This window comes from Urocitellus parryii, chromosome 7, assembly GCF_045843805.1.
Source record: "Urocitellus parryii isolate mUroPar1 chromosome 7, mUroPar1.hap1, whole genome shotgun sequence".
NCBI lineage: Eukaryota > Metazoa > Chordata > Mammalia > Rodentia > Sciuridae > Urocitellus > Urocitellus parryii.
This window is the reverse complement of record NC_135537.1, coordinates 68,663,979-68,686,231: the sequence shown is the minus strand read 5'-3', so window position 1 is coordinate 68,686,231 and position 22,253 is coordinate 68,663,979. Positions and strand designations below refer to the sequence as shown.

The 22,253-nt window shown below is 33.8% G+C and overlaps 1 protein-coding gene across 10 annotated transcripts in view; it reads right to left on the bottom strand.

Annotated features, from left to right (window-relative positions):
- Nucleotides 1-22,253, bottom strand: part of Sgk3 (serum/glucocorticoid regulated kinase family member 3) — a 116,790-nt gene that overhangs the window by 27,698 nt on the left and 66,839 nt on the right. For 9 of the 10 annotated variants that reach the window (XM_077800715.1, XM_077800714.1, XM_026410016.2 and 6 more), the window contains 4 exons: nt 19,963-20,046; nt 16,051-16,123; nt 8,259-8,334; nt 3,855-3,942 (listed from right to left, as the gene is read on the bottom strand). In XM_077800715.1, the coding sequence (XP_077656841.1) occupies nt 3,855-3,942; nt 8,259-8,334; nt 16,051-16,123; nt 19,963-20,046 (321 nt within the window). The remainder of the gene's footprint in view (nt 1-3,854; nt 3,943-8,258; nt 8,335-16,050; nt 16,124-19,962; nt 20,047-22,253) is intronic. The other variant, XM_077800713.1, reaches the window with a different exon arrangement.

Below are 22,253 nucleotides of genomic sequence, written 5' to 3'. Positions count from 1 at the left end.
CAGTCCAAAGTAGGCGTATTTCACAAAAGCCAAGTACAGGTAAATTATACTTCAAATTCACTTTGAAGTTCTTTATATATTTAGAGAATTAAATTAGTTATAAATGCTCTAAGTATGTATACTTTTACAAGAGTTCTATATAATTGCATTTCATATAAGCTATAAATAGGAACAAAACTTTTAAAATTTTCTCTTTAATCAGAACTAAAAACATTTTATCTTATTAAATTTCTTTTAGAGACACATATTATACATATTTTTATTTAAATTTGTTTCGAACTTATGTTCAGAAGACAGTATTTTTAAATTTAATGGCAAATACTATCACCTCTTTAAAGTTCTGAAGTATAGTAAGTTTCTTACGAAAAAACAACATTGGCACTGGCTTTATAGTTACAATTAAAATTTATTTCCTACCAATACCTTTACATGAAAAATCTTAATGTAATAAATTCTCAATTCCCAGAAATCAAAATAGCAAAAGACGAAAAAATTTATAAATATTCTGAGGTACGTTAAAGGAGACCTGTTCTGTAGTGGCATAATTGTAACACGAGAGTAACTTTTTATATTTAAATATTAGTATTGGAGAGCACCTGACAACATAATTCAAACAACGTTTAAATCTCAATACACTTATTCTTTTAGTGAATGTACAGATAACTGGATCAATTTTCCATTCAATGAAACATTTTTTTCATATGTCAGAGAAGTAAATGTCGATTAAATAACAAACAATTTGTCCCTTGAATTAATATATAGTTAGAAATTTAACTTTTTGGCAACAACTTTATTAGTGGAGTACATTCCTAAAATGATGAAAATAATTTTTCTTTATTATTATTATTTTTTTGTACCCAGGGCCTTACACATGCATACCTATTTTAAAAATATTTTAGATGTTGATGGACCTTTATTTTATTTACTTATTTATATGTGGTGCTGAGAATTGAACCCAGTGCCTCAAGAGCTCTACCACTGAGCCACAACCCCAGCCCTACATACCTATTTTTAAAAGATGACATCAAATCACTAAATTGGGAATACAGTATATTAATAGATGAAGACTAAATGAAATCATAAGTTTCTTGACTTCTCTTAACCTCTATTTTTCCTTTTAAATAAGGGAGGAGAGGTCCAGATGTCCTCCAAGATATCTTCCAGCTATGAACTTCATTTAGTTATCCACCTAAATGTTCTTAATAAATAATTACATTTTCCAAATGACTTAAACCAGCAATATTCTCACATAAGTAGCAAGCAAAATATGGAAAACCATAGTTACAATAAATTTTTTTTTCTGTAGCAGGGATTGAACTCAGGGGCACTCAACCACTACACATCCCCAGTCCTTTTTTGTATTTTTATTTAGAGGCAGAGTTTCAGTGAGTTGCTTTTTGCTGAGGCTGGCTTTGAACCTGTTGTGATCCTCCTGCCTCAGCCTTTTCAGCTGCTGGGATTATAGGCACGTGCCACTATGCCCAGATAGAATGGATTTTATTCTTAAAATATTATTTAAATAGTTTAATCTTTTAAAATTAAAGTATAAATCCATAATTGGAATACATAAAAATACTAGAAAAAATGTTTTTAAATATCCACAACCTTACCAACAGATGATTCTGCAAATATTTACAATAATTTCATTTTTTAAGTCTTTGTATATCTTTTTAAAAGTGATTGTTGTTCATGATGTGTGAATATGTATATAGTTTTTTCCTCAAACTTTTACATACTGAATTTACTTAATAGCATGCTAAAGATTAAAATATTACCTTAACAGATTAAAATATTACCTTAAAATTCTTTAAAATACATAATCATATGTGGAGAAGCTATCTGATAATAAAAATTGATTTTAATGTTTATATAAATCATACTGAAATAGCATCCTTTTTTCCCTGTGTAAAGGATTCATTTACATAAATTCCTAAGTGAATAGAATCAAATAAAAATTTGATATATAATGAATTGTTTTCCCGAAGAGTTGCATAAAATCATAATGACACCAGTAATGCCCAATGGTTCTTGTTGTACCTGTCTTCATCAGTCCTGCAGTATTTTATTTACTTTATACTTTTGTTAATTAGGTAGAGAAATAAAATTCTCTCCTTTAAAAATTTCATTCGTGTACTGGGGATAGGTCAGTGGTACAGTGCTTGCCTAGCATATGTGAGACTGAGGATTCAATCTCCAACATAATATTTTCTTTCTCTCACTCACACAAAAGCCAATAAAATTCATTTGCTATTAGCATCAAAGTTGGAAAAACCTTTTCTTCTTATGCAAATGTTTCCCCATTAGTTGTTGCTGTTGTTTCCTGACTAGGTACATGGAGATAAAATAAAAATATTCTTTTACATTGTCCTAGGAGCAACCATGTCAGAGATGCCAGAGTTAACTCTGTTCTCTTAACTGGGAATTCTCCTGGGGCATCAGAGAAGGAAAAGTATTACTTTCTATGAATTATAATGCATTCTGCTGTCATTTATTTTTAAAAAAATCAATAAAAAATATCAAACTAAAAATGCTAAAGTCGCATAAAAGAAATATGTCTATTTTCCAAAGACTTTAGCTCTAATGTTCCAATTCACATTATTATCTTTTTAAAAAAAATTTAGTTGTAAATGGACACAATACCTTTATTTATTTTTATGTGGTACACAGGATGGAACCCAGTGCCTCACAGGTGCTAGGCAAGTGCTCTACCACTGAGCTATATAACTCTAGCCCTCATACTATTATCTTTTAAAACACCAAAGTAGAACCATAACACAATTAAAAGACACTATAAAGAAAAATGACTTCAATAAAACTCTTCTAATTTTCTTATACATATTCAATAGTTAATAAATTTTGAATTATAAAGGTACTATTCTATTTATATAGAATTTGTGATTATATTATCATAATTTACCTTTACCCATAGCTTTCAAAGGTAAATGTTGGAAATATCTTCATAAGACACAAGCTTATTTTACTTATTTGCTATCTCAATCTACTACAAAAATTAAGAATAGCCTAATTATTGGAGATGCCTGATGACTATGTATATATAGAACAAAAATAAAAGTGGAGGGCTGGGGCTGTAGCTCAGTGGCAGAGCACTTGCCTAGCATGCGTGAGGCACTGGGTTTGATCCTCAGCATCACATAAAAAATAAATATATAAACAAATAAAATAAAGGCATTCTGTCCATCTACAACTACAAAAAATTTTTTAAAGTGTTTAAAAAATAAATATATACAAGTGAATGCCAACTGATACAGGTATACTGACTATTTTATACAAAAAAACCTGACAATGCCAAGGAAGGGATATATATTTTTGTTGAATAAGGTCCTTCCTGCTGACCAAAATTCAAAACAATAGTTTCAAGTATGATGATGACAAATATATACAATGGTAAAAAAATATGATATAAACTGAAGAAAGCAGAATATAAAGTTATACACACTATGTAATTTAGATAAGTTAAAAAATCTTACACATTAAGACAACACTGAAAAGAAAATCATTAAGATGTTAAAATTACTAGGTCTGGGTGGCAATAATATGGGTAGTTTTTTTCTGTTTTTTTTCTTCTTACCTGTTATTTTCAAATTTTTCTTTAACTTGAATTAGATTGTTTACTATAAAAAGTACTAATCTATGCATTTTATAAGAAATAGTGATCAGTAATTGGTATATATATATTGTTTTTTGGAATCCTCAAGAGTAAGAAAATCTACTACAGATAAAAATCTATGCACAAAATGACTTCCTTTTGAATAAATGTCATCCTAAAGTAGCTAATTTCATTTTGGGGGAATAGTAATTTTTCTGTTAAAAAACCCCATAATTTCTCTTACTACCTTCTGAGTACTTCTTTCATCCTCATCTTCAGATGGATCTGACTGATGTTTGGGGCTATCCATTTGAAGGAATGCTCTGACATCTGGACTAAAAACAAAAATTAATTTTATTATGAGCTTGAAAGCATGTCTAGAGACTTTCTCCACTTTAAAAATCAAAAAAGAAACCACTATTTTAGCATTTATAACAAGAAAGCTAAGCAAAATGTATTAAAATTCTTTACTATATAAAGGAATAATTAAATTAACTTTTTAATAAACAGGGACCACAACAAATATCAAAGATATAATCAGTTCATAGAAGAGGAAACCCAAACACCAAGCAAATTTGTGAAGATGCTAACTTTACTATGAAATCAGAGAAATACAAATTAAATGATTATGAAGTAACACTTTATATTCATTAACTGACAAAAGTTAGAAAGATAATAATATCAAGTTGGTAAGAGCCAAGACAGTGGTGCATGCCTGTAATCCCAGTACTTGGGAGGCTGAGGCAGGAGGATTGCGAGTTCAAAGCCAGCCTCAGCAAAAGCGAGGTGCTAAGCAACTCAGTGAGACCCTGTCTCTAAATAAAATACAAAATAGGTCTGGGGAAGTGGCTTATTGGTCAAGTGCTCCTGAATTCAATTCCTGGTATGCACCCCACAAAATAAAAGTTGAAAAGAGGAGCTGGGGTTATCTCAGTGATACAGCATTTGTATCGCACATGTAAGGCACTGGGTTCCATCCTCAGCACCATATAAAAATAAAGAAATAAAATAAAAGATATTGTGTCCATCTACAACAACAACAAAAAAATATATAGAAATGTTTCAGATCAGCAGTCTTTAGAGATTAAAAAGTAGGTTAGTGGTTGCCAAGAACTGGAGGAAGAAAGAATGTGGAGGTATTCCTTTTGCGGGGTGGTAGAAACGTTACATTAAACTTGGGATGACAGTAACGATGGTTGTACCTTGTGAATATATTAAAAACTACTGAATTCTACAATTTAAAATAGTTAAAATAGTGAATTCTATCTCAGTCAACAATTTTAACCAGGTATGGTGGTACACAATCCCAGCTAATAGGAGGCTGAGGCAGAAGGACTGCAAATTCAAAGTCAGCCTCAGCAACTTAGTGAAGCCCTCAGCAACTTAGTGAGATCTGTCTCAAAATAAAAAATAAGGGGCTGAGGTTGTGGTTTAGTGGTACAGCGCTCACTTAGCACATGAGAGGCCCTGGGTTCGATCCTCAGCACCACATAAAAATAAATAAGTAAAATAAAAGTATTATATCCATCTACAACTAAAAAATAAATATTCATAAAATAAAAAATAAAAAATAGGTAGAGGCTGGGGACATGGTTCAATGTTTAAATGCCCTTGGGTTCAATCCCTGTTACCATTAAAAAAAAAAATTAAAGGTGAGAAAAGGATCTTCAATCTTACCTCACAGAAGCCACCACTATTAAACACTTTAGCAAACTTTAATTTGGTGTTTTTCTCTGGAAAATTTGTATCTTACTGTTTTTTACTTAAAAATTACAGCAAAAACATTTTCCTGTGTTGTTAAAAGCTCTTTGTAAACAATGAGTTTTTATAGATGTATGATGTAAAATACAGATGCACTGAAAGTTATTCAAATTTTTCCACTTTAGGATACATAGTGGCTTCCAACTTTTTACTACACAACTTTCACTACTACAAATAATGTTACAACTGACAATCTTTGTGCCAAATCTTAGAACTGAATTTATGATTTTCAGGATAGATTTTTAAAATTAAAAACACTTGGTCTAAATTATAAACAATTTTAAGACTTCAAATATAATCTGTTAAACTGATTTCCAAAGGGGCTGTACCAATTTATTCTCTCCTAACAGTATATGAACATCCTAAAAACTCTTTCAGCCTTGGTTAGCATTAAATACTAATACATTATATAAATAATTTTATATCACCAGCACAATATTTGCACATTGTGTAACAAAAGATTTGTTAATGGCATAAGAAAGGAAGGGAGGAAGCACAAAAAGGAAAAAATAAGTTTAAAAAACTCTTGGCTACTTATTTTTGGGGTGCTGTTCATGTCTTCTATCCTGAATGGCATGGCAGAGTTATAAGGTATACAACAGGTGTATGTTTAAAAAAAAATCCATTGGTTGCCTACTTACAAATTATGTGTTTTACAGTTCAATATTTTTAAAATTGGTAATTAAAAATAACAAAATTGTTTTTAGTTAATTTTGATGCTAAACATTAAAATCTTTATAATGGCACAGTTCAAGGGCCAGAATGAATACTCAGCATTTAGTATACACTGTTGGAAGTTTTGACTAATACTTGCCACTGATATGCCAATTTAAAGAAATCTCTCCTGCATACAGCAAAAATTAGGGGTTGGAAGAGTAGATACAAAATGAGGACAGCATAAAACTTGTGCTAGGGAAAAGGCATAAGGTTAAAAAATATATATACAAAGAACCCAATAATAAAAGGCTCTTTGCAGAGGAATAGTCCTGACATGGGAACTCTGAGTTAAAAGAATGCTCTTCAACTTTGAAATAAAAAGCACTGTTTTTACTGCACTGGCAATCCTGGTGCTACTACTACAAGAGCAGGACCTCCCCGAACCTTGTTCTGTGATTATGGGGGGGGTGGGGGAACATAGGCCATAGGCAGATCATGTCAGACGGGGTCCAGTCATAATATTTTGGTTAATTTAGTAAATTAAATAAATAATTCAGTAAATTAAAATAAGCTTAAAAAGATCAGAGCACTTACTCAGAATGGAAGAAGTCCTCTATGAACTGTAAAGTACTATATAAATGGCAATCATCATTTTTAGAAAAATGGCTCAGGGCTGAGAATGCAGCTGAGCAGTAGGGTGCTTATCTAGCATGTGCAAGGCCCTGGGTTTAATTCACCACACCACAGACACAAAAATTAAAACTGCTCAAAAATATAGTTCTTCAGTGTTGAGATTCTGAAAAATCCAATAAACATTTATCCTGTTCAACACTGTCAATGTAAAATGCAACTTTTACATTATACAAATAGGTGATCTGTGTAATGTAAAAAGCTCCTTGATACTTTATTTTATCCTCTTTTTCTTCTTCTTTTTTTATTGTTGTTTGTTTGTTTGGATACTGAACGAGGGGTACTCTATTACTGAGGTACACCCCTAGCCCTTTTTATTTATTTATTTATTTATTCATTTACTTACTTACTTATTTTTAATTTTGAAAAAGGGTCTCACTAAATTGCTGAGGTTGGCTTTGAATTTGTAATCCTCCTGCCTCAGCCCTCCAGATTAGCTGGGATTATACACATGTATAAGCTACAAATCACAACACAATCAATGCTCAAGAATAAACCATCAGGCTTAAAAATGAAACCACAGTTCTGCCTATCATTTCCTAAGTATTTCTGACCTACCTCCTCCCCTCATCTGGAGCTGCTGGCCTACAGAAGGAAACTTAAACTCATTAGCACAAGATACACACAGGGCTAGGTAATGCCTTCATCTTACATGGTTGCATGGAATACTGTGATGAGGGCTGGAAGCCTGTAGTGGTAGCAGAGAATACGGTGACAATATGTGCTTGAATCCTGCCAATGCCTTCAGTTTCATCTACTTTCTGAAAATCTATTTTGTTCCAGGTACCATGCAATGTAAATACTTGAACATCTTGATGTTTCAGGCTTTTGCATCCTCTGTTAATAGGTAACACTCCATTTGGCTTGAATGCTCTCCCTATCTTTGTGTTCTTTTCTGGATGATTACACATTCTTCAGGTCCATAAGCACAGCAGATCACGTTTTTCTATTATCTTCTAGCATCTCTATCATAAAAATTACCTGGCTTCAGTTCCCTATTTATATCTGTTTCTTCCACTAGATAGAACCACTAGAAGGCAGGGATAATGTTCATCTAGCTTTATATTCCCAATGTATATGGGGTACTTAAATATTTTTTGAAGGCAGGGATAAATATCAAATAATCAGCAAAATGTTTTAACTGTATCATGCAAATTTCTTTCAAGTTTAATCTATAAATTTATAAAGAACAAAAGAAAGGAATAAAATCACTAAGAAAAGTTGTTGAAGGGAAAGAGGATAAGACACAATAGGAGGAGGGGCTGGGGATGAGGCTCAGTGGTAGAATTCCTGGCATTGGCATGCATAAGGCCCTGGGTTTAATTCCCAGCATTGACAATAAATAAATAAATAAATAAATAAATAAATAAATAAATAAATAAATAAATAAATAAAAATAAAAACAAGAAGGGAAATGCTTCAGGAAGATTTTACAAATATACATAGCACAATAACATTTCATAGGATAAAATTGGTCTGAGGCTTATTAATATTCTTAGGTTTCATTTCACTGTCTCTTTAGAACATAATAAAAATTACTTACTGGTTGTAAAGCTCTGGGTATCTGACTAAGTTCTGAATGAACTCATTCAGTCCTGCTCTCCTTTGTTTAATAAAATCTGTAAGAGGGATATAAACTATTAGGATTATTTATGTTAGCCTATGTAATTATCATCAAAACATTCATATAAGAATAAGCAAGCACAAGATGGTAAATTGTGATTCATAATCTATTTCTTAATTCATCCTACTTGGTTTACAAGGAGGAACTAATTCTTAAAATATATGTGTGTGTATATGAAGTCTATATGCAGTGATTTAAGAATCAGAATAAAGCAAATACATCTCTCAAAAGAACATCATCAAGAACTGCCTATTTTAGATTCTAAATAGAGTCATTATAAAACTTGGAGAGACACTTTGCTTTTTGTCCAACTCCTTATGAACCACCATGAAATTAATAAAAATAAGCTATGACATAGATAACTGCAAAGCACACTAAAAAAAGCAAACAAAAAATAAGGATTACTAAAAATCCTTCAAGGCAGGGTAATGATAATTAATTGGTTAACAGAATATTACCAAACCACTGACTTAATTCCTGCTGTTAAAAATCCCTTGAAAAATATACTGGTGTGCTTTCCTAACAAATAATTGTCCAGTATCTACAGTGTTTTGTATGTTGATAAACCATACTGATGGTTGCATTAACCTCAGTTATCAATAAATGTTAAGCACAAGTGTTTCTTGGAACTAGAAAACTTTATTCAAATATCTTGTCTCTGTTACTTACTGACCTTGAACTTTTTCTTTTTTTTTTTGGCATGGGAATATACTCACTATATATATTACAAAGTGAAAATAACAAGTTGCATAGATACCTTTTGTGTACATTTATACATGACCATAACACGATGCAAAGCAAAATGTCTGAACCATGATACACCAAAGAGAAAGAGTGAATCTCTAATTGAATTATTTATCTCGTGTACTGGCAACTTCTCCTTTTCACAAACAAAGGAGAATATATGTTTTTGTGTATATTACTTGTGTCATACACTCAAAAAATCCTAAAATAGACACTTGAAGTCAAGCATGTAACACAGCACCTGGTATGGAGCCAGGCCTCAGTACACATTCACAATTATCTGGAAGGCTTGTGCTCTCTCTTCTCTCCAGTTGTGGTGGTAGGATTTTTGTGCTGATCTATCCACACTGGTCCTGAACCATCTTGACCACTCAGGTAGAGATTATAGGTGTGGTCCATGGCATAGAATAAAGTGACACTTTCTAGAAAAATCCAGCGAGTCACATGGCATTGATGCCTAAACATCAAAACTATGTAAAAGTCAAGAGTTTTCCCTGCTGTCCTTGAGTGGCTGATACCACCCTCCTTTCTCTCTAAGCTACCTCATCTTCTACTGATTTTTTTTTTTTTTTGCATTACCAGGGAATGTACATAGTGGTGCTCTACCACTGAGCTCCATCCCCAGCCCTTTTTATTTTATTTTTAATTTTGAGACATTGTCTTGATAAGTTACGTAGTTGGCCTCAACTGTATGGTCCTTCTGTCTTAGCCTTCTGAGTCACTGGGATTACAGGCATGCACCACTGTGCCTGACTTCTACTGATCATTTTGAGGTTATTGTATTAACTTCCTTCTTGTCTATCTCAAAGTCTTTTTTGGTGTTTTTACCTTCTCTCTTTTTCTCTTGTCCCCAAACAAGCAGTTCTCTTCCTGTTTAAATCATCAAATTCCTCTTCCATGTTTTTTTTTCATTTTTTTTTATTAGTTGCTTTTTAGAGACCTAACTCTTTACTTACAAAATAGGATAATAACAATATTTATACCTCGTAAAACAGTTACAAAAAAGAAATGCATGCAGATTTATACAATACCTAGCAGATAAGAGAGAGCTATCATTAGCCATTATCATATTATTATTAGTTGTTGTAGGGTCAAAAAATCATCCTAAACCCTAATTATTAAAAAAAAGTCTTAAAAACTGAAGACATAGGCTATTTGAAAAAGCATCTCTTAATGGTGAATATCTAGATAAAAACATACACAAAACTATTTAAAGTCAATAATGAAATGAAAAGTCTAGCAGCACTTAGTACAGCATGGGCTATAATTCAGAGAGGAAAGGAAATTCCTATTTTTATTCTTGTCTCCAAAGTAAAATATATCTTCCCTAAGTATCCACAGAATAATTTAAAACTGCTTCTGTATAATCATTAGATTTTTTAAATATTACAAATGAAGTTATTCATTTTAGTCTTCCTTATATATTACTAAATCCAGTTCCTGAGAAATGTCTTTGAACTACAGTTTTTTAAATTTATATTTTATTTTTTGTGTTTCTGGGCATTGAACTCAAGGTCCTCACATATGGTAGGCAATTGTTCTGCCACTAAGCTACCCAACCCTCAAGTACAGTTTTTAATGTAAGCCTCACATATACTTTAATGTTTGATGACTTTTTTGAAAAATGACCTTGGAAGAGTTTCACAAGATGCCTACCTTGTTCAAAAATTGCAAAAGTATATCTGAATCTAAGAAACCTAATTTTATATATTTTTAATAACTATATATTTTTAATAACTAATTACTTTCTGTATTTCTGAAGTGTATGTTTTGATATTTCCTTTTTCATCACCTAAGTTAGTGATCTTAGTTTTTTCTCTCCTTCTCTTTGTTTGCATGGCTAAGGGTCTGTCAATTTTATTTTTTTTTAAAGAACTAACTTCTGTTTTGTCATTTTTTTTCAAATGTTTCTTTTGTTTCAATTTCATTGATTTCAGCTCTGATTTTAATTATTTCCTGTCTTCTACTGCTTTTGGTGTTGATTTGTTCTTTTTCTAGGGCTTTGAGATGTAATGTTAAGTCATTTATTTGACTTTTTCCTCTTTTAAGGAATGAACTCCATGCAATACACTTTCCTCTTAGTATTGCCTTCATGGTATTCCAGAGATTTCAATATGTTGTATCTGTGTTCTCATTCATCTCTAAGAATCTTTTAATCTCCTCATTGATGTCTTTTCCAACCATTGTTCATTCAGTAGCATATTATTTATCTCCAGGTGTTGGAGTTGCTTTATTTTTCATTTTATCATTGATTTCTAATTTCATTCCATTAAGATCTGATAGAATGCAGGGTAATATCTCTACTTTTTTATATTTGCTAGGAATTGCTTTGTGGCATAAGATATGGTCTATTTTAGAGAAGGATTCATGTGCTGCTGAGAAGAAAGAATATCCGTTCACTGAAGGATGAGTTATTCTATATATGTCAGTTAAGTCTAAGTTATTAAGTTCTATAGTTTCTTTGTTCAGCTTTTGTTTGGTTGATCTATCCAGTGGTGAAAAGAGGTGTGCTAAAGTCACCCAGAATTATGTGTTGTGGTCTATTTGACTCTTGAACCTGAGAAGAGTATGTCTGATGAACTTAATTGCTCCATGGGGCATATAAATTTATTACTGTTATGTCTTGTTGATGAATTGTTCCCTTAAGCACTATGAAATATCCTTCTTTAACCCTTTGATTAACTTTGCCTGAAGTCTACTTTAATATGAGGATGGAAACCGGTTTGATTCCGAAGTCCATGTAAGTGTTATTACTTTCCCCAACCTGTGGATGCCTTTTCCTATGAGATGAGTCTCTTGTCAGCAGCATATTGTTTTTTTAATCCAATCTGCCAGTCTATGTCTTTTGATTGGTGAGTTTAGGCCATTAACATTCAGTGTTATTATTGAGACATGAATTGCATTTCCAGCCATTTTTGTTTATTTTTCATATTTAACTTGTCTTGGTTTCTCCTTTGATTAGTTTTTCCTTTAGTGTAATACCTTCCTTTGTTGATTTTCATTGTTGTTTTCAATTCCTCTTCATGAAATATTTTGCTGAGGATGTTCTGTAGTGCAGACTTTCAAGTTGTAAAATCTTTTAACTTCTGTTTATCATGGTTGACATCCATTTTCTTTCAGAGCTCGATATATGTTGTTCTAGGATCTTCTAGCTTTCAGGGTCTGGGTTGAAAAATCTGCACATATTCTAATCGGTTCCCCCTATATGTAATCTGATTCCTTTCTCTCATGGCTTTAAATATTCTCTCCTTATTCTGTATTTAGACATTTTCATTATAATGTGCCTTGGTGTAGATCTGTTGTATTTTGTACATTTGGCATCCTGTAAGCGTCTTAAATTTGGTTTCTTTATGTTTGGAAATTTTTGATAATATTTTATTGAATAGATTGCTCATTCCTTTGGTTTGGAACTCTATTCCTTCCTCTATTCCAATAATTCTTAAATTTGGTCTTTTTATGCTATCCTATATTTCTTGAATGTTCTTATCATTTTCACTATGTGGTCCACATTCTTTTCAATATTATATATTTTGTCTTCACTGTCTAAGGTCCTGTCTTCCGAGTGGTCTAATCTGTTGGTGATGCATTCAATTGAACTTTTTATTTGTTTTATTGTTTCATTCATTTCAAGTATTTCTGGGTTTTTTTAACCTCTATCTCCCTAATAATCTTTTGCTTCCTGTATTTGTTTATGTAGCTCTTTGTCAAAATGATTTTTTGCTGCCTGTATTTGCTCTCTTATATCATCCTTTAATTCGCAGAACATTTTAATTATGTACATCCTGAACTCCTTCTGTGTAATTTCTTCTGCTGTGCTTGCCATGGATCCTAATAATGTAGTATCTTGATTTGTTTGGGGCACTTTCTTCCCTTTTCATATTGCTTGTGTGTCTTCCCTTCTAGTACTGTATATACTGGGCATTACTGTTTTTACCCTTAGGCTTATAGTGCCCCTGTCAGGATCCAATACCTCTCCTTTGAGGTGAAGTACAATGGCATCAGATCCCAATGTAAACAATATACACCCTAAATACAAATGTTTGCTAATAAGACATGTACAATTTGGTCACTTTGTACAGAAATGGTGAATTCAATTATTATCTATCAGCAGGTTTGTAAAAGGGTTTACAGTTTCTGATGGTAGGCAAAGAACTGGGAGTGAGGAGGAAGATGATATGCTGAGGAGGTAGGAGGTGCTGATATACAGTTGTTATATCTTAGGAAGTGTGAAAGGGAAATCTAAAGAAGATTAGTAGCAGGAAAAAGGAGCAGAAGTAAATTTGAGTAAACAAATAAGTGGGAAGACAGTAGAGTATAAACACATATATATCAAGAAAAATTAAAAATGTTAAAATAGCAGAAATTGATGGGAAAAAAATAAAAATAAAAAAGAATGTACAACACAACTGTAATATACTATTCAAATGTCCCAGTCCTCAAAATCCTAATTCATGCAAAGCACTTGGTTTCACATTTGTTGGGGATGTGAGGGTGGGAGAAAAAAGAGAGGAAAAGAAAAAAATAATCTTGAAAGAATAAAGAGTTGTTTTGGTTGGAGATCAATATCTTTCCTGCTTCCCTTCTGGTCCTATAGATGGAGTTGTCTGTTGTTAGCTGGTATCTACACCTTCAGGATGGTGAAGAGTGTCACTGTGCCAGGTTAGTGGATGCTAGAGAGAGGGGCGTGTTAGAAACTGGGTACCTGAAGATGATGATAAAGATGACCCAAGATGGAGGCTCCTGCTTTCAGTAGTAGGATGCCGGGTCAGGTCAGGGGAACCAGGCGATGGTGTTAGATGATGAGTTCAGCCACAAGCTTTGTGGCTTGCAGTGTTGGCCGACTTCAGAGCCTGTGTGAAGTTCCTGGGTGCAGGCAGGCTACTGTCTATAGGGGACTATATCCGCTGCTGCACAGGCCCAAGATGGTGGCCACCGGGGGAGCCCCACATTTGTAGATGGGGGTCCACAGGGGTGGCGGCCAGATTTCCTACTCATGGGAAGCTACTGGGTGTTCTCCTTGGGAGCGCATCCATGATTTCTGCTCGGGTGGGTGGCCAAAAGTTCTTTGAGGGTGCTGCTGCAGCTGCTGATGGTCTCGCTTGGGCGGTAGTCCTACGTGAGTGAGTAGTTGGGAGACCTACTCTGAGGCTGAGGCCTGGAACCCTGGACAGGCATGGTGCTTCCTGTGCAGGGGGCAGGAATACCGTTTGCAGAGAAGCTGTATTCTAAGTACTTGAATCCCAGGTCATGGTGCGACACAGAATGCTGCCTCCCTCTGGCCTACCATCTTGGATCCCCTCCTCAACATATTATCTTTAAGAACTATAGTTGGAGATATGCATAAAAATTTTTTTCCAATTGAGACCTTATATGAATATATATTTTAAAAGATGCAGAGAAGGTTAAAATTGAGAACTGAAAAGTGGTTTCTACAAGAGCTGTTGAAGGCAAGGATTTGAAAAATCTTGCTGGGTGGAGTGGTGCACACCTATAAATTCAAGCTACCAGGAGTCTGAGGCAGGAGGATTGCAAGTTCAAGGCCAGCCTCAGCAAGTTAGTGAGACTTTGTCTCAAAATAAAATTTTAAAAGGACTGATATGTTGCTCAGTGGTAGAGTACGTGTGGGTTCAATCCCCAGTGCTCCAAAAAACAAAAACAAAAAGCAAACCAAAAAACCCTTATTATCTTTAGTCCTCAACATAGTACCTTGGAAGGTACTTAATAGACACTTAAAAAAAAAAAGTCTTAGAAAATGTTTTGTTATTGCATTTTTATGTTTGCTTTTAAATTGTTTAAAATGTATACATGGTTCCAAAGTCAAAGACATAAACAAGATGAGACATTTAACTTCCACCCCTGTTGCCCCCTCTGGTCTTATCCCTCCTCAAAATCACTGGTTTTATTATTTTGATTTATGCATTATTTCTTTCCAAATACCCACACTTTTTCATACACAAAAAATATACACTACACAAACTCAAATGCACCCTTTTTCCCCCACCTTATATATTTTGGAGGTCACTCCATAGCAATGTAGATTTTTTACAGCTACATTGCATTGTAGACTTGAAAGTATATTTCAATTGATTTCAGTTTTTTCTTGTAAAAATCATATCATAATACGTATTTTTTCATGTATATCATTTCATATATAGTTTCTCAGTATATATGGTTTATCTTTGGGTAGATCCCACTTGACCAAAGTGAAATATACACAAATTTTTGCTAGGTATAACCACATTCCTCTCTCCAAGGATTGTACCACTGTGCATGCCCACCAGCAAAATGTTGTTTCCCCAAGCATCTTATCTATCTTCAGAGTTTTTAATAGATTCGATTTTTTCACTGCAGAGTTTTTCAAGATCTCTATGACACACAATCTGTTTCACTGTTGGCAAGTCACAATATGCTCAGGATAGATTTCAAACAGTTCTTTAACAAAAATGAATTTTTAGTGTCAAATAATTAATTTATGAAAACCAACACCACAAGGCATGCAGCCTGTATTTTGCTTTCAACAATGAAGCAATGATGTTGCAGGTCTTTTACTTTGCCTTCTGCCCTTGAAGAAATAATTCAGCCTCAAGGATTCAACCAAGGGCTCTACAGAACTTGAATCCAAGTTCAAGGCTCATCATCAACATGCCGTTGTGTTCTTCATTCATTTTTGCCACTTTGAATTAATTAATTCTCTCAGTTATTCAGGCCTTATGGTTTTATTATTTTTGGTTCTCCTCTATTTTACTTAATTATCATGATTTCTTACTTTTTTTTATTAAGTACAAAGTACTTAAAATCATGACTGGTATAGAGTAAACACCTTCCTGAGACATTATTCTTACAGAACATGGGAGAAACTGACTTTTAAAATTCCCGCACTACTATGCAGTGCAATGAATAAGTTAACCACTTCTTCAAACTTCAACCATCACTTACTTAATGATTGATCTATAAAGTTAATGCTTACCTGGATCAAAATTATCACCAAATATTCTCTTGGCAGGAATCTTCAGGGCCATAGCAGGAAATTGCTTCTTCAACTAAAATTTTAAAAAGTAGCATCACATGAACTAATTGTTTAGGTCTTCTAGTAATGCATACACTAAAACCCAAAACAATCTGATTTCAAATAAAATTCACCATAAGACACACTTAACTATATGATCATATTATGTGTAATATTAAATCATTCCAATAAAATACCACAGATTTACCATCCTATTTTGTCCCAATAAAACACATAGTATTTGTGTGACCTTGGATAAGTTATTCAACATCCATGTGCCTCAGTTTTCTTGTAAAAACTCAGCAGAGATCTGTACCAGTGATGGGTCTCCATGAGGTTTCATGACTTTATCAGCTGGTGATTAATTAGTTGGGGTATTAATATTTGAGGATCTTTAAGCAAAAAGATAAAGCTTACTTTGGATATCTTATTGCATGATTACTTTTATTCTCTTCTTCATGAAGCACCCATCCTTAAACTTTTTATTGAAGAATTTTCTAAACTCCCACTAAGCTACAACTCTACTAGACCAGGTTTAACCTGGCTTCTGTAGTTTCAAAGAACACAAATGATATCATTCTCCTAGTTTTTTCTTTGCCCCTCACCATAGAAGGCAGAATTAAAAGCAGTTATGTTAAAAAAGAGACAAAGAAAATGATGAAATAAGAAAAAAAACCCACTGGGCATGGTGGTGCACATATGTAATCCAGTGACTCAGGAGGTTGAGGCAGGAGGATCGTAAGTTCAAACCTAGCCTCAGAAACTCAGTGAGGCCCTGAGCAACTCAGTGAGACCCTATCTCTAAATAAAATATGAAAAAGGGCTGGTAATATGGCTCAGTGGTTAAGCACCCCTAGGTTCAATCTCTGGTACACAAAAAGAAAAAACCAAAAAACAAAAAGGAAGAGGAATATAAGAGAAATGAGATGGATGATTAAAATCTGAAGTGTACTGTGTGTGTGAGATACTACTGTCATATTACTTTCACCAAAGAATAACTTAGCTATTTTAATGGGTACAGTGAGATTAATATAGATCTAAAAAAAAATGCTATGTAGATAGCAGGTATACAAGAGCTTTAGTGGGTATTTTAACAGGTATTTTACGTTTCACAGTTGAGCCCTTGCCCAGGCTCCAATGTAAACCATATCTTAAAAAAACACTAAAAATTTTACAAAGGATATCCCATATGTTAAGGTCTGTAAATAAGTCAAAAATAACACCTGGTATTTTGCCAGACAAATGTTAGAGTTTGTAAACAAGTCTGGATGGTGCCTGGCAAAATGTCAGAGGGAGTGGTTTGAGAAGTAACAAAAGTGAGCCATTAAGTGTGGAGATTCCTTATTGGTTGATTGATGTATCTAGTTTATGCTAATTAAGATAAGCTGTGCAAAATGTATAAATAGCTTTGTTGCCCTACAATAAACGGCTCCTATTCCTGCTGTTATCAACGTACACAAGTTATTTGTCACCCCCCGGCTATTCTGCTGCAGCCGGACTGCGGCACCATATACAAACTCTATTGTTAAAAGAATCTCAATATCCTTTGACTAAGCAATATTTGAAACTACATAGATATTTCAGTTGCACAGATATTAAAGAAAATAATACAAAGAAAATACAGTAAAATGTATTTATGGATTTTTGCAGTACCAGGGATTGAACCCAGGGCCTCATGCATGCTACCTAAGTACTCTACTATGGAGCTACATCCCTAGCCTGATGGCTGACTTTAAAGTTTAATGTAGTTTTACTTTCCTCTATTATTTAGACTTGCTAGGATCATGTATTAATTTTGCATAGGAACAAATACTATTTAAAAATTTCAATATTATTAAGTTCAGTTTCAATTAGGATGTCATCTGAATGTTATTTGGAACAAATACAAATACAGTGAAATGCTAAATGAGATAAAATCATAAGTCTTAATTTTCATTACTTAATGAATAATGGAAAGTTCTATAGACAGACACTGTTCTGGCCCATTTAGGAAATAATGTGTCTCTTAATGGAGATATGCTTAATTTCCCTCATTAAAAAAAATTCTTATGCTGGGCATGTAGCTCAGGGGTAGAGCACAAGCCTAGCATGTGCAAGGCCCTAAGGTTCAATCCCTGGCTCTGAAAAATAAAAAAGAGAGAAAAAAAGAAAAGAAAAATGTCTAAAAAAAAAACCTTGTAACTAGTAACTTACATATTTATATGTCTCAGGAACCAGGGTTAAGAAATTTTAAAAATTATCATCCTATGTATATAATACAGAGGATGTCTAATAATTTTCCACTTATTAAACAACACTGGGAAACCTCATTATTATGAGGACATAAAGAACTGAAACTTGGAATTTGAGGTATAGTTGTATTTTTGGTTTTGTTTTTGATACTGGGGACTAAACCTATAAGTGCTTTACTCCTGAGCTACATCTCCAGCTTTATTTATTTATTTATTTATTTATTTATTTATTTATTTATTGAGACAGATTCTCGCTAAGTTTCTAAGGATCTTACTAAGTTGCCAAGGCTGGCCTCAAACTTGCTATCTTCCTGCCTTAGCCTTCAGAGTCTTCGGGCACCACTATGCTTGGCCACAATTGCTTTTTACTTGACTGAAGCAAAGTTCGGAACTCACAGCTGCCCTAATCTGGAGATGAACTAAGGCATTCTTGTCCTCCACATAGATCTTTCAAGGCAACAACCCCCATCCACATCAGTACTTGGTGGTATTGAGCCTGATGAGTTACAATGATGCTGCTGTTTTGGTGTCTACTTTAGAAAGTTTGTACAACTTTAAACATTATTATTATGAATATTCTTTACTATCTGAATTATTAATATATAAAAATCAGGTTTTAGTTACTTAGGTAGTCAGTGGTCTCTTAGCTTTCACTATCAAAATACACTCTACTGCCATGTATATCTAAAAAGAACATATTTTTTAAAAACCCACTTAAAAAGAATCTCACCCACCAAGTATCTAAAAGAAAATTAATACTCATTTCAGTTGTTTTAGCTACTTAAAGTCTGGAATCTAAAATGGCTGGGCATAGTTATATATGCCTGTAATCCTAGTAACTCGGGAAGCCGATGCAGGAGAATTATAAATCAAGGCCAGCCCAGGTAACTTAGTGAGACCCTGACTCAAAATAATAAAAAGGGATGGGGGTAGGGGTACTGTGAATGTTTCTCAATAATAGAGTTCCTCTGGGTTCAATCCCTAGTACAGCAACAACAAATAAACAAAAAAAACTCTGGCTGGGCATGGTAGTGCACACCTGTAATTCCAGCAACTTGGGAGGCTAAGGAAGGAGGACTGCAAGTTCCAGGCCAGCCTCGGCAATTTAGTGAGATCCTCAGCAACTGGGCGAGACCTTGTTCAAACTAATAAATAAAAAATAACTGGGGATATGGTGATGTGGCTCCATGGCACTTCTGGGCTCAATCCACAATACAAAAAACCCAACCAAATAACAACAATACAAAAAACACAACAACCCTAGAACCTAAGACTTATCCCTAACTAAAAATAACATATGGAAAGAGGGTGGACTCACAACAGACTTTCAGATCTAAAGCTTATAACTGGGCAATTACTCAGCAGAAATACCATGATGAGTAACAACTATTATTTGGTATGAAGGATTTTTCTAATAGTCTCTGACAGTAAAATGTATATAAGCTATTCAACAGTTTATTTGGAATTGCTCAACAGTCCTCTCTGCACCCTTATTTGTAAGAATTCCTGTTAGGATGCTTTTTAAGAATCCCTTACCCTTTTCTGCTTTTCTGATACATGTTAGTATTAATTTATTCATTCCAATAAATCTTTGGGGGTTTTTAAAGGTGTTTTAAGTAGAACCTTGTAGACTATTACTTACAGTGTTGTAAAGTTTGTCAAACTCTGCATATCTCCTGAAGACAAACCATTCACTCCTCCCTACAGAGACCAGAACTTTATAAACCTGCAGATATAAAAATAACATTAATTTAAGAAATCTTAACTGCAAAAACCCCCATTAGTTAAGTTTGTAAAAATGTCTTTATACTTGCAAAACTGGTATTAAGATTAATGTTTACATATTATTCTCAAGCACATAAGAATACCAACTGAAATGTTAATCTTATCAAGAGGTGATTATTTTTTTAATGTTATGAAATATTGCTGTAATTTTTAGAAAATAACATACAAATATTCATTATTTGGATCTACTGAATTCTGACATTTTGCCAGTCTTGCTTCAGGTTTTTCTCAAGAGTATAACATCATATGTATTGAATATTATAAAATGTATAAAGAATTTTCTAAAGTAATGCTAGAAATTATCAAGTACTTTCAAAAGTAATGCCTGGCACAGAGTAAACACTACACTATTATTATTCTTTTTTGCAGGCCATCTTTTATGCAGTACTCTTTAAATTAAGAGTTTGTACTCAGATTTTCTAATATCATCTTACATGGGCTTAACATTTTCATAATACATGATCCCATAACTATAATCAACAATCCTATGAAGTAATCAGAACAAAAATTATTAACCTCCACTACAGATGAGAAAGTGAGAGCCAACAAGTTAAATAACTTGCCCAAGTTCATAGTCTTAAATGAACAACATAAAACTCAAGATAAAAATCTAAACCTTCTATTCTCTATGTAACAGAACCAGTATCAAATCATCAATAGTTATAGAATGAACTCTCTTAATTCACCCATAGATACTTTCAGAATATAATTCCACATATTGTGATGAATTATGAGAAGAGTTTAGGACCCCAAGGATTTTGTATAATTTCTAAAGGAAAAATAACAAGAATCCAGGTATATGATGAAAGGCTGGCTGATGTAGGACCTGGTTTATCAATTGTATTATTTTATATGATGACAAGAAATATAAGTTGCTTTTGAGGTTTACGATATTTCATATGGCTTGTTACACAACTTAAAAGAGAAACTTTATCTCAGAAGACAAGAACACAAATGAATACAAACTCTCCTTTCCCATGAAAGATAGGTAAACTATATCCACAAGTTCACCTTAGATAATACTGTAAGAAAAGCAACAATCTGATATTTTATGTGATTATGTTATAGAAATTCTGTAGTATTATTAATATATAGACACATTCACAGGGACACAGTTTCACTGAAGGACCCCAAAATATAAAGCTTTCTGTGAGGGGATACAGCATCAACTGGAAAGTGAAGTCAAGTCATTGGTATCAGTCACCTGGACAAGAGACATATATCACTCAGAGGGAAAGAAAAGCACTTGGGTACAACATCACTTACAGGTGATCCAGTTCTTAAATTATTAACTAACAGTATGGTTATAGACAAGTGCTTATTAAGTAAGTTCTAATAAAGGCACTGAGTGGTCTTAGAGGGAGTTACTGGGTATAACATGTTAGAATTTGTTGTCAGGTAACACTCTCCCCATAGAAAGAGGGCAGAAGTAAAGGGCAGAAGACCTAGTCAAGATGCCAGTGAAGCTAAGATCAGATTATGTGTGATACAGCACGCAGGGTCAGATAGGCCTGGGAAGAGCACTGCTATGGAAGGACAAAAACCTTAAGTTTATCTTAAATTCTTTTATTTTGGTACCGGGAATTGAACCCAGGGGTGCTTAAATGAACATGAGGTGTTAAATTAACCACTGAGCCATATCCCCAGCCCTTTTAGTCTTTATTTTGAGACAGGGTCTCACTAAATTGCTGAGGCTGGACTTGAATCTGCAGTCTTCCTGCCTTAGCCTCCAGGTGACTGGGATTACAGGAATGTACCACCATATTCAGCAAGCTTCTTAAAAAAAATTTTTTTTAATGGTACTGGGATTGAACTCAGGGGCACTCAACCACTGAGCCACATCCCCAGACCCTTCTTGTTTTTCTGTGGGGTACTGGGGATTGAATTCAGGGACACTCGACCACTAAGTCACATCCCCAGCTCTATTCTGTATTTTATTTAGAGACAGGGTCTCACTGAGTTGCTTAGCATCTTGCTTTTTGCTGAGGTTGGCTTTGAACTTGCAATCCTCCTGTCTCAGCCTTGCAAGCCGCTGGGATTACAGGCGTGTGCCACAGCGCTTGGCCCAGGCTCTTAAATTCCTATGCTGATTTCCTGGTGAGGACAGTAGTCCCTAGAAATGTCAGGTGGCCTCCCCTGGCTCCCAGG